Consider the following 13611-nt stretch of genomic DNA (forward strand, 5'->3'; position numbering starts at 1 on the left):
CCAAGAGTCATTTAAGATAAAAGTCCAGGCATCTGAGAACTTTTTTAAAATATTACACATTTTAACTTTATATAGCATAAAGTTTTTATAAAGTGTCAAATTTTCATATATCTTGTGAGAATTTACTTTTCATTATGTAATCCATATTTAAATTAACTTGTTTGTTTGTTTGTTTGTTTGTTTTTGTCCTTATGAGACAGGGTCTCCCTGTAGCCCCAGCTGTCCTGGAACTCACCAGAAAGACCAGGCTGGCCTCAATCTCACAGAGATCTACCTGCCTATGCCTCCTGAATGCTGGAATTAAAAGATATGTGCCACCATGCCCAGCCCAAAAATAATTTCTTTTTAAAAAACATTTTAGATATTCAAGATGATGAAGTGGCAGAAACAGTTTACAGAGATAGGAAGAGGCATTTACCTTTGGAGCTGACAGTGGAGTTGACAGCGGAGACATTTAATGTGACAGTGATGACTTCTGACAGCATAGTGCTCTTCTATGCTGGTTGTGAGTATGAGTCTTGAAAGGATACTGCATTACATATGAGAGCATTTAAAATAGATGGTTTTATTTGCACTCTATATTTTGCACACTGTAAAGTGACATAGTTTTCTGTCTCAAGTAGACTGCATACATTGAGGCATTTATTTCTTATTCTGAGAAATAAAACATTATATATTTTCTAGATATGTAATTTACAAATGGAAGGTTAATGATTAGACTAGAAATTCAGCTAATTAATTTTGAAAACTAGTGTGATTCGGGGCAGTTATTTTAAATTCATCAACATTTGTATAGACATACAGGAAATATTTTTTATTTTCAAATAATAGCCATAATAACCATTCAGCTATATTATTTGCAGTATGAATGAAAAGATTAGTTGTGTTTGGAATCCTTGTAAGTGGTTGGATAACACTGAGTCCTCTGTATTAGGATATTTCTCATTTGGAAATGATAATTTTGGAAATACTCATAAATCTGTGTGTGTATATGAGAGGGGGAGGGAGGGAGAGGTAGGTATAGGTGCTCTGGGGATAACATCTTCTAACATCTGTTGAACTTTCTCATTTTAATATAGGGCATGCAGTCTCCATGGCATTTCTGCAGTCTTATATTGATGTGGCAATTAAATTGAAAGGTATTATCCTGTGGTATGCATACTTAATTTTCTGATCCTAATACAAAGCTTTTTGTAAAACTGTTACTATAAAGATGTAGAAAAATGACATAATTTTCAGATTCCATCACCAAGGTTAAATGAATAAACAAGAGTATCAGAAAAGTTCATAATCATTTACTTTGGTTACGTCATAGGACTGTATTTCATAGAAACAAGGGGAATCATCTGTTAAATTAAGCCATTCAGCACATATTTATTGAGTGCCTACTTTGGGTGTTTTGCCCACTTGTATGTAAGTGCACCATGCATGTGCAGTGCCAGTGAAGGTCAGAAGAGGGCATTGGATCCCCTGGAACTGGAGTTATGGATGGCTGAGCCACCATGTGGGTGCTAGGAACTGACAGGTCTTCTGCAAGAAGAACCAGTGCTCTTAACTGCTGAGCCTTCTTTCCAGCCCTAGTCAGTGTTCTTGAAGCTAAGTTAGATCCTCATGGACTAGGCTATTTCCTGATAGTGAGAATCTTTTTTATTTAAATATTCTCTGAAACCTGATCCAGCGATAGCAAATTTAGGTGAGGCTTTAACCCAAAATTTCCATGGCATCTTTCCAGCAAGGTTACAGGGAGAAATAGGGAGGCCTGTTAGTAAGAGGTAGTGATGAGGGGCTGGAGAGATGGCTCAGCGGTTAAGAGCACTGACTGCTCTTGCAGAGGACCCAGGTTCGATTCCCAGCATCCACATGGTGGCTATGAACCATCGTTAACTCCAGTTTCAGGGGAATCTGAAGCCCTCTTCTGACCTCCGCTACAATGCATGACACGGGTGCACTCACATGCAGGAAGTACACTCATACACATAAAATAAAAATAATAAGGTATTTTTTTAAAAAGAGGTAGTGATAAAATAGGCATGGATAATGTTTTGAAATCATTTGAATAGGAGAAAATGTATCAATAATTTTTCTTGTTCTGTTTATCTTATAAATAAAAGTGATTACTGTTAAACAGGCTTATTAACTTAGCTCTTCTGGGAATGTTGCCGTTGAGTTTTGAGTTGTATGTAGGTTTAGAATTTTAAAAAAGCTGATAACCAACCCAGGACTTAACTTTTCTTTTTATTTTCTATGTTCTTTATGAATAACAGTTCTAGCTGGGCATGGTGGCACCCCAGCATTTGGGAGGCAGAGGCAGGCAGATCTCTGTGAGTTCCAGCCCAGCCTAGTGTACATAGGGAGCTCTAGGTCAGTGAGGGATACATAGTGAGACCCTGCCTCAAACAAACAAGCATAACAAGTAGTAATTAGATGTCAGGTACATGGACTGTTTTGGAAGCTCTTGTGGCTTAATGTTGCGGTACATGGTATAAGTATAGTGTTCTGCATTTGTGTTGAAGTCTATACAGGTTGAATATTCCAGACCTGAAATGCTGAGGTACAGAGGTGTTTTGGATTGTTTTTTAATTTGGAGTACTTGGTACATATACTAAGATGTCTTAGGGCTGGAACCAAAAGCTAAACATGAAATTCATTTGTGGTTTACATACATCCTAATATGCAAAGCATGAAGATATTTTATACTGTATTTTCCTTATTTTTCTGATCAAAATCTTTCACGTAAGTCTCATGGAATGTTCTACTTGTACTTATGTTAATGCTCAAAGACATTCAGATTTTGGAACATTATCTAATTCAGATTTTCAGGTTGTACTTGTTAGGATTCTCTAGAGATATAGAACTGTTAGAATTAATATATTAAAAGGGATTTAAAGAGCCAGGCATGGTGGCTCACGCCTTTAATCCCAGCACTCGAGAGGCAGAAGCCAGTGGATCTCTGTGAGTTCGAGGCCAGTCTGGTTTACATAGAAAGTTCCAGATCAGCCAGGGCTGCATAGTGAGAGACCCTCAAAAAACCACGTTGCTGGCTGGTGACCTCAGGGAATGGTGCCATATGGGGGACTCGTGTTGCTCTTTGTTGACGGCAGATTTGGAACCCAGCAGCTGTGGCCAGGTTAGCCTTGGTGACTGTGAGCTCATGTTGTCAAGCCCATGCATAACCTTTACTAACATGAACACTGTTCATGGGTGCAAAGGGAGATGACAGTGAAAGAGGTTGACTATCCACACGACGGGTCATTCCATCTACTTGGTTACTGAACTCCTCTGCTGAAGCACTTACATGGGCTACAAGTATCTTTGCATCCTTTGCCCATTTGGTGATATCTATCTTCGTACCTCTTCTCCACATGTCTTTCTCTCTTACTTCTTATTTCTCAAATCTTACTCCTTCCAAGTGCCCAACCATCCAGCCAAACTACTGACTACAGCCAGGAATCTCTGTATAATTGTACATCTGGCCTTTTCTCCTTCCAAGCAAAATGTAGGACATATGCCCTGCCCAGCGATGCACATCCCAAATTAAGTTAGGAAAATATTGTAGTACTTTGGACAATAATTTACCCTACATTGTTGTCTTTAATGTTGACATCTTGAGAAAAAGTTTGGGTTTGGGGGGGGGCTGGGGCTCCAAGACAATGAATATTTTTTCCTCAGCCACAAGGTGGCAGCAAATGTCAAACTTTTATACTTGATAGTATCCAAGTCAAAGAAAATAGATCCCCCCACACCCCAAATTGGAAATTCTGTTTGAAGACAAAACTGGCAAAATTTATGGGATGTAGTACTAGAAGCATTTCATCATATAAACTATTCAAATTGAAACAGGAATGTTGAAACTACTTTCTAGAAAAGAAAAACTTTTACATCACTTCCTTCAGTATCAGCAGCCTTATAACCTTTATAATGTGTCAGTGTTCTTCCTCAGAAAGCTAAAGATCCAAGTTTTCAACTTTGTAAGGACAAAAGAATATTTTTTGGAGGGATTGGCATGTTGAGGATGATTACCTTGGGAAAAGAACTGTCTGTAATACAATATTCACTGTATTTAGGTGTAAAATAACATTCTAGATGAATGAACAAGGGTCACTAAATTCTTATGACATGATTACAGAGGACTTTGCAGAGGAGTGACTTTAGCAGGTTTGATTTTAGAAGGAATGAGGGCTCACCTGTTTTTATTAGTTCATTGGATGTTCAAGTATTAATAAACTTCAACTTAACCATTTTTACTTTATAAAGGAATGGCAGTGTACATTCCCGCATTTTTATGGGGCCTCTACTGTAACATTGTGCTAAGTTCTCAAGGTAGAGTGAAGATTCACACTGTTTGTGTACCAAGCACTGGCAACACTAAATCTGAAGTGATATTATTACCTCTGTGAGCTAGAATATTTTAAAGTTTGAAGGTGATTTCCATTATTAAATACTTTTAATGACAAAATACTAAAATAATACATTTCACAATTTGAATTGTGGTTTTGTTTTACTATCCTAAATTGATATGGATATTTCTTTTTTTAATTGAATTTTTGTGAGTTTCATACAATACAATTTTATATTTAGAGCCCCTTCCCTATCTGTACCTCCCTTTACTGCCCTGCCCCATTTAATGTACTCTACTCTGTGTGTGTGTGTGTGTGTGTGTGTGTGTGTGTATGTATTGCCTATAGAGTCTAAATTTGTTTCCCGAAATGTCCTTTTTGTTTCCCCCAAAAGCTCATCCACTGGAGCCTAGTTAACTTGCCAAGAGTCACATCTTTGAAAGAGACTGACTCTCGCCACCTCCCAGCAGATAGGGACATTTCTTAATCTAATATAGTAAAGCTCATTTTATTAGAATTTGTCACTGCCTTTCTGCAGCTGGATTATGTGGTACTTGTTTTAGTTTTTGTTTAATCTCTTTTTCTTCTAATAATTTACTTATTCAGAGAATTTTACTTTAATTATACAATAAGTAAGAATTTATACTTTATATTCTGTGCATCTTCCCAGATTGAAAAGAGATTTTGGATAGCTAAGCCCAGATAGGTGCTTTGAGCAAGGAGTGCTGTCGATACTCATGTCAGTAGTGGATAATGTACAGTCCCTTCTCTCAAGGCACTCTCTTCTAGAGACATTAATCAGGTAATGCAGATGAGCACAGAGTTACAAAAGGAGCTAAGGAAAGGAGAAAGGAGTGCAGTTCTGTCAGAACAGGTAGCAAAGGAACCTGGTGTAAATTAAGGTGCCAGGGAAGGCTTCCTGGAAGCAGTGAGACTCACCAACCCCTACAACGCTTACTAGGGATGGGCTGGTTGCAAAACAGTTCTGGGGTTGGGTGGAGAATAGCATGGTGCCAGAACAGATCTGAGTTTGAAGAAGATATCTACCACTACTGTAGAGACATTGAGTAAGGGAGGTGAGAAGCCTGCTGTAGTTACCCAGAAGAAATGGTAAATGCTAGCAGTACAGAGGAGTGGAAAATGATAGGACCCACTTAAGCTTTGAGTGGTAAAGTTAAAAAGATACTGATTGACTAGGCATGGGGGACTTAAGAGGGAGGCAGGATGGCGCATTGTTTCCTGAGCTGCACAAGTGTGCACCCTTTACAGTGCACAGGAGGGAAACAATATTCGGCTTTGGTCAGGTAGTTTCAGAGAAGCCAGCAAGGATACCCGGGTTTGGAACTTCAAGGAGGAGGTGAGACCAAAGACACAAGTGTAGGTTTTATTAGATCGTTAGGTGTTAGGATTGAGAACTAGTGTAAAGCAAGAAGCAAAGGCAGTTTAGACTGAGACTTAAGGAGCTCTGACCTCCAGTAATAGAAGTCTCAGGAGGCAGGGAGAGAAAGCCAGTAGGGGAAGGTGCTACAGAGATCAGAGGAAGAGTTTCAGCAGGGGCATGTCATGCGGGGTGGGATTGGAACATTCTACATTAGTATTTGTAAAATGGGTGTTTTCCTTTAATTTAGGCATGTCCACTCTACTTCTCACTAGAATAAACTGTGCAGATTGGTCTGACGTCTGTACTAAGCAAAATGTTACTGCACTTCCTGCTGTAAAGATGTATAAGGCAGGCGAGAGCCCAGTGTCATATGCTGGCATGTTGGGAACTAAAGAGCTCCTGAAGTTCATCCAGCTGTAAGTATTTAGCTTCATTCTGCGATCTCTAAGTTTGGGGGTCTGCAGTTGTAACTCTCAGCCTGTTAACATGCTTTTAATAGATTTGAGAGAATTCTAGAATTGAGATCATAGAGGAAATATTGATAATGAGGGTTTGTGCACTGTTCTATCACTTTGGTTTAGTGAGACCTTTTTTAAAAAGCTCTTACATTTTATTTCTACTATTTTGTGTATAGAAAAGTTAAAATTTTATTTTTCACTTTTTGGGAATTTCATACATGATTATTGTCTTTGTATTATTTTCATCCCTCCCAGTCCCCCTCCAACTCCTCCCGTATCCCCCAACTCCTCCTCAAATTTTCGTCCTCTTGTTTGATTGTTACTGTTACATATATATTATATACATACATATATACCTGCACACCCCCCCACACACACAACATATTCCACTGAATCCACTTAGTGGTGCTTTTATGTGTACCTATGTTTAGGGCTGTCCATTTGGTATAAGGTAACTCTCAAGGAGCTCGTCCCTGGAGAAAACTGATTCTCCCTCCCTTAGCATCCAATGATTGCTTGTAGCTCTTCATCTTGAAGTGGGACCTGGAGACATTCCTCCCATCCACCTTGGCATGACACTGGTTTTGTCATTCAGATCTCATTAGACTACCACACCATGCAGATCTCATGGTGCAGCTTCCCTGTCATGTCTAGCGCATTAACTAGCATTGGGTGTCTTGTCCCTCTGGCTCTTAAAATCTTTTTTGCTCCCCTTTCGAGATGCTCCCTGTACCTTTGGTGTAGAGGTTGCATGGTAGACGTGTCACTTAGGATTGGGCACCTCACAGTCACTCATTCTCTGCATTTCACCAGTGGTAGAACGTTGTAATAGTTTCTATCTGTTGCAAAAAGAAGCTTCCTTGATGAGTGGTAAGATGTACACTAGTCTGTAAATATAAGGCTATGTATTTAAAATATAGTAAGAGAACTGGAGAGATGGTTCAGCATTAAAAACACAGGTTGCTCTTGGCAGAGGACCTGGATTCGGTTGCTGGCACCCACATGGTGGCTAGCAACTATCTGAACTCTAGGTTCCAGGGGATCCAGTGCTTCCTTCTGGCCTCTGCAGGTGTTGCACGCATGAGTGCACTTATGTGCAAGCAAAACACTCATACACATTTAAAAAAACACAGTAAGAAATTACATTGGTCTAGGGAAATGATAGGAAATACATTTTCTTCTAGGGTCTCTGACCTATTCTAGCCATGTGTACTTGGCTATGTTTACCATGCATGATTTTTCTCCCATCAAGCAGGCTTTATGTCCAATTAGACAGCTGTTAATTATACCCAAGATAAAAGTACACTACTATACCAATCGAGATAGTTTGTTGGGCCAAGACTGAGTTTTTTTTAAAGAATAGTTATTTATTTTGTCAAATATTCTGTGTAATAACATCATTTCCTAGGTTCAGTATGTTTTTTTCTACAAACTGCAAAATATCTCTAAAAAATAATTTTGAATATAATTATTTATTCCTCCAGCAATAGGATTTCATGGCCAGTGAACATAGCATCAATCCAAGAAGCAGAAAAATATTTAAGTGGAGAATTATATAAAGACCTATTTACCTATGCTAGTGTGTCAGTACTGGGATTATTTAGTCCATCCATGACAACAGGTAAGTAGAGTTGAACTTGTATTTGTTTATTTCATGCCATTTTATTTTACAGAGTGAGAGCGAGATTAAGAGAGAGAGTGAGAGTGAGTACGTATGTGTAGACAAGTCAATGCTGGGTGGTGTCTTCTTCTATGGCTCTTCACCTTATTCTTTGAAACAGACTCTCTCAGTGAACTTGCTGCTGACTGGCTACATTGGCTGGCCAACAAGCCCCTGGGATCCTCCTGCCTCTTTCTCCCAGTGACACAATGGTAGGATTACAGATGTGTGGTGCTATGGCCAGACTTTTTATGGGGGGGGGGTGTCTTTTTTGAGACAGGGTCTCCTTGTAGCCCCAGCTGTCCTGGAACTCACTGTGTAGACCAGGCTGGCCTCAAACTCACAAAGATCCACCTGCCTCTGCCTCCGAAGTGTTGGGATTAAAGGCATGCGCCACCACACCAGGCTTTTTTTTTTCTTTTTAATGTGGTATCTGTGGGTTGAATACTTAACCCATTGAACCTAGGTTGAGCTTTTAGATTACATAATTAAAACACTCATTGTTTTCTAGTTGTTTAAAAGACTATCTTCTTATAGTCAAGTTTAAATATAGAGAAAAATTTGAAGAAAAGCTTATATCATAATTATGCACAGAATTATATTATTTTTTCTTGTTTCTGTGACCAAATATCTAAGCAACTTAAGGGCTTAGTTCTGCTCACAGAGGGTACAGTCCATCGTGGCAGGGTGGACGTGGCAGCAGGAGTGGGAGATGACTTGCTTACATATTGGCAGGCCAGGAAACAGGAACGTTGATGCTCAGCTGGCTTCCTCCTTTTTCCTTTTAATCCAGTCCAGGACCTAGAAATAGGGGGTCATGGAAACAACCTCACTGATTTCTCCAGAATTGTGCCCATTAGTGCCCTACAGTATTTTTTTAATCCAGTCAATTACATGTAATGTCAGAGGAATGCTGTTAAATTTGATGTCATTCTCTCCATCTCTTTTCTACATATCTGTATATTGCATATTTATATCTATGTTTTAATGCATTTGGGCTACAGCAGTGTGGCCAGGTTAATATCTTGTTATTTTTGTTTAATGTTATATTTGTACATTTCCCCACATGACTAGTATTGTTCATAAATGTATGGGTTAATAGTTTGAATATTTATATCTATAAATACCACAATAAATTGTCTACAAATAATATTTATGTTTTTTTCCTTCTGTATATGAAGAAAACTCTTGATTCTTTGTGTAGGTTTTGGACTAGTTAATGGGAATAGATTCCCAGTAGAGTAACTTTATCTGATCTTCTGTAAATTGTGTTATGTGGGCATTGCATTACATGGGTGCACTTACATGCAGGCAATATACTCATACACATAAAGAAAATAATAAAATATCTTTAAAATATATGTTAAAAAATTTGTGTGTTTTGCCTGGTTTTATACAGATGCACTTATGTCATACAATGCCCATGGAGGCCAGAAGAGGGCGTCGGATCTCCTGGAACTGGAGTTACAGACAGTTGTTAGCTGTCATGTGGGTGCCGGGAACCAAACCCAGGTCCTCTGCAAATGAAGCCAGTGCTCTTAACCACTGAGCCATCTCTTCAACCCCATAAAAATAATTTTGAAAATTGTATTAAAATATACATAAAATTTATCATCTTTATTGTTTTAAGTCTATTCACATGTGTTATTGGTCATATCTTCATGCTGTTTTCAGCTAAATGAGTTAACAGCTAAATGAATTTACTTAAAATAAATAGTACAAACGTGAACAAGTGGCCTACCATCTTAGAGGACAGAATCTAGAAGGTTCAGCTTTTTCTTGTGTATCATTTTTATACAAAATTAAGAAGGGAACAGATTTGTGTTTTTCTTTCTCTTTTCAGTGTTTTGTGTCTGCCGTTGACTTTGTCTCTGTACTTCAGGTGCTCTGAAGTTTTCACTTCTGTCCGTACTAGGACTATTTCCAGAAGAATTTGAGTCTTTAGACAATAAAAAGCACAAAGCCATTAAAACAGGGATAAAGAGTTTACATAATAAAATAGTAGGGGATATTTATGTGGTAAGCCCAGAGAACACTGCAGTTGCTCACAAAACAGCCCCTGATTATTGGGATGGTAACTAGAAACAGAAAGGTGTCACGTTGCCATCATTGTTATATAATAAGTTGCAACATACAAGTTAGGGTACTGATTCATCCATGAAGAAAATGTTTTCTAATGGTAAATTATAGGAGGAATTTAATATAGGGGATCAGTACAAGAAACTGTACCTGGGGGCTGTAGAGATGGCTCAGTGCTTAAGAGCAGTTCCTAAACTCAAACTTACTTCTTGGTTATAAGATAATTGTTAATATGATGTAGAATATGTTATTAATTTGTGAAAATGTGTTCAGAAATCTATAGAGATAATAGTTATTTTTGAAATTTGCCTATTTGGAAGAAGACTGATACACAAAGTCAAAATTCAACAGTAACAAAAATATATTATAGAAAATTCACAAATAAGACATAAAACCCTCATAGTTGTACAACCCTTGCACAGGGCTCGAGCCCTAGAATTTCTAGTGTTCTATTTTTTGCACATGGGTGAGTATTTTGATGTTTTCTAGTTTTAAGATGTAGCCATGTCGCAACCTGTTCCTCTTTCTGGGCTGCATATAGACAGCTGTCTCCATTTTCCTTGTCTTGGTTATTTTTTATGATTAAGAGTACTACAAATCTTAGAAGACATTCGGAGTACATTTGTTTAGGAACCTAGAATCTGTCACATCAATTTGCATCTCTTACACAATATAAGAATAGCTTTAGTTTAGAGCTGTTTAGTTTTGTAAACTATCTGCACTGACATATTTTATCTCTATAATTTAATAATAGTGAGGCACTGCCGTCCATGTCTGCTCAGCAGTGGAGTAGCACTCGTAACATCAAAGGTTTCTCAGCTCTGTCTTTGTCTGTGTATCTATAGCAAAAGAAGACTTTGTGGAAGCAGGAAACTCTCTGAAAGGATATGTCATCACTGGAGTCTATTCTGAGAACGATGTTTGGAGACTGTAAGTTTGTTGCTCCTCTGGTTTGGGGGAGGATGAAGCTTTGTTAATGGAAAGTGTTGGTATCTTGACACAGCTGATACGAAGAGAGAGCGCAGAATCATAAATCAATCAGTTTTTTAAAAAAATTAATTTTAATTAGTGTTCTAAGTAACAGGTTTCCTTATGGCATTTTCATCCATACTGAGTTTTGATTGATCACCTACCCTGACTTGTCCTGTCCTCTCTACCATCTCCCTGCCCCTCTCCCATCTCTACATCTGCCTCCCTTCCCCTACCCCCAGTATTCCAGATTTTAAATTTCCTTCCAGGAAGATCTGTCTGGAAAGTACCATGCTGCTTAGCTTCTTAAGCACGCTTGGAGCACCCATGGGGTGATCTTGGGAACATACTTGTTCATGCTCCTTTCTAAGTTTTCCTCTTTGGGTTCTGCTACCTGCAATTTGGGTTTTCTTTGGAGCCTTCAGAGATTTTTTACTTATTGAGTGTCTTGAGTTTTTATTTTCTGTCAAAGAATGTCTAAAACACATATTAAAACTCAAGTTGCTGTCTGTGAAAGGTGGAACTTCGTGGATTACCAAAATACTTCAATTCCTATCATGGAAATTTGGAGATTGCTATTAATACACTCAGATTTCACATTAATGGCTCACTTTTGATAAACTTACTAAGCCCCAGTAGTGCCTGTTTTTGACCTTTTGACTATAATATTACTAATTCTGATGTCTGAGCTCAAATCTCATTTTGAACACTGTCTTTGATGGTGAAACTTTTGATCATTTCATGAATTCAGTCATTTTGTGACTTGTGTATACTAAACCAGGAAACATGAGATCTGTCTATCTGGTAGCATATAATCACCTATTATTTTCTGCTGTCAGCTTGTATTAAGATACAAAGAGCTAGACCAGTACTGGGTTTTCAGAGTGTTTTATTTATAACCAGTTGGTGTGCTTCCTTTGGGTGATCTGAAACATGAGGTCTTTATTAACCTTTTATAATACTGTAATTTTCTTTGTTCTGGAAGAGTTAAGATCTTTTTCTTTCTTTCTTTTTTTTTTTTTTGGTCTTTTTTAAAAGAAATTTTTTACAAAAACTTTAGCTGGCCTGGAACTCACTATGTAAACCAGGCTGGCCTGGAACTCACAGAGATCCGCCAGCTTCTGCCTCCCGAGTGCTGGGATTAAAGGCATACACCACCATGCCTGGCAATAAATTTTTTTAATTAAGAAAAAAAGACCAGATCGGTATTACAGGCGTTAGGCTCCACAGGGACTACAGTTGGAACTACATCTTCCTTCTCAGAGCTCTCCAATGTAAAAGGCTTACCTTCTATTTTAGAAACCAGGCCATGTTTGCTTAATCACATGCAAAGCACTGTCTCCCAAGAGGAAGGGTACACAAAGCAACTAAACCCAAATAAAGTGGCCTGGCAGCACACACACTGACAAGTCCCTTCCTTTTCAGAGCTCAGGCTTGCAAGCCTCAGGCAGAGGGTACACCACCAGATCCAGCTTTGTTTTTGTTTTTTTGAGACAAGTCCTTGAATTCATGTATAGGAGATGTGAAGGAGAAGTAAAGGCAAGAGTAATTAGCATTACAAGTTCTAGACAGGGAACTAGAAAAAAAGTCAGAACAGGGCAATTTTCAAATGTTCATATGAAAGTCCATTGGAGTTTCTTGGCAAGGGCTTCCAAAAGCATCCCTCTATTGGGGTCTTCCTCATTTTTCTTTTGTCTTCCAAGGCTGAACTAATTGGCTGGGAGGAGTGGCTAGATACTCAGGTGAGGGTCCAGTGACCCTGCTTGGCACTCCTTTAATGAATGAGCTCAACCGTCAGCTAGTCCAGTTGTGACTATGTTTAGTGATCGGGCTCAGCCGAAGTCATGATGATGGTAGTTATTTCATGCAAAAGGGACTGCTGTATAGCATCTTATTAAAAGGACCTGGAATTTAAAAGAATTTGGTGCTAGTAACCACATATGAGGGAGAGCATACATTGTTTGTTTTTCTGAGTCTGTGTTACTTCACTTAGTATAACAGTTTCTAGATCCATCCATTTACCAGCAAATTTCATTATTACATCTTTCTTTACTGCTAAATAGAACTCCATTGTGTAAATATACCAAATTTTTGTTAACCACTCGCCAGTTGAGGAACACTTAGGTTGCTTCCATCTCTTAGCTATTGTGAAAATAGCAGCAACAAACATGGTTGTACAAGTGTCTCTACAATAGGATGAGTCTTTGGGTATATGCCAAGGAGTGGTATAACCAGGTCATATGGTTCATTTTCAGTCTTTTAAGAGTTCTCAAAACTGTTCTCCAAAGAGGCTGCACAAGTTTGCAATCCCACCAGCAGTGAATGAGTGCTCCCCTTTCTCCATATCCTTGCCAGCATTTGGTATCATTTGATCCTAGCCAGTTTGATTGGGGTGAGGTGATACCTTAGGGTGGTTTTAAATGAGAGTTCCCCTTTCTCCAAATGGCATCATTTGTTCTCTTGATCTTAGCCTGTCTGATTGGGGAAAGGTGATACCTTAGGATGATTTTAATTTGCATTTCCCTAATTACTAACGGTGTTGAACATTTTTTGAGCTGTTTCTTAGCCATCTTTATTTCTTCCTTTGAGAACTTTCTGTTTAGATCTTTAGCCCATCTTTTAAATTGGGTCATTTGGTTTCTCGCTTCTTTGTTTTTTGCGTTCTTTATATATTCTGGATGTTAAACCTCTGTCAGATGTGTCACTGGTGAAGATTTTTTCCCATTC

General features: G+C 38.4%; 1 protein-coding gene across 3 annotated transcripts in view; it reads left to right on the forward strand.

Moving 5' to 3' along the window:
• Positions 1-13611, forward strand: part of Txndc16 (thioredoxin domain containing 16) — a 98735-nt gene that overhangs the window by 72186 nt on the left and 12938 nt on the right. For all 3 annotated transcript variants that reach the window (XM_008839575.3, XM_029566691.1, XM_008839576.3), the window contains exons 13-17: positions 362-505; positions 1080-1139; positions 5966-6134; positions 7661-7797; positions 10761-10845. In XM_008839575.3, coding sequence (XP_008837797.1) covers positions 362-505; positions 1080-1139; positions 5966-6134; positions 7661-7797; positions 10761-10845 — 595 coding nt within the window. The remainder of the gene's footprint in view (positions 1-361; positions 506-1079; positions 1140-5965; positions 6135-7660; positions 7798-10760; positions 10846-13611) is intronic.

Source organism: Nannospalax galili, unplaced genomic scaffold (genome assembly GCF_000622305.1).
Source record: "Nannospalax galili isolate Female #2095 unplaced genomic scaffold, S.galili_v1.0 scaffold336, whole genome shotgun sequence".
Taxonomy (NCBI): Eukaryota; Metazoa; Chordata; class Mammalia; order Rodentia; family Spalacidae; genus Nannospalax; species Nannospalax galili.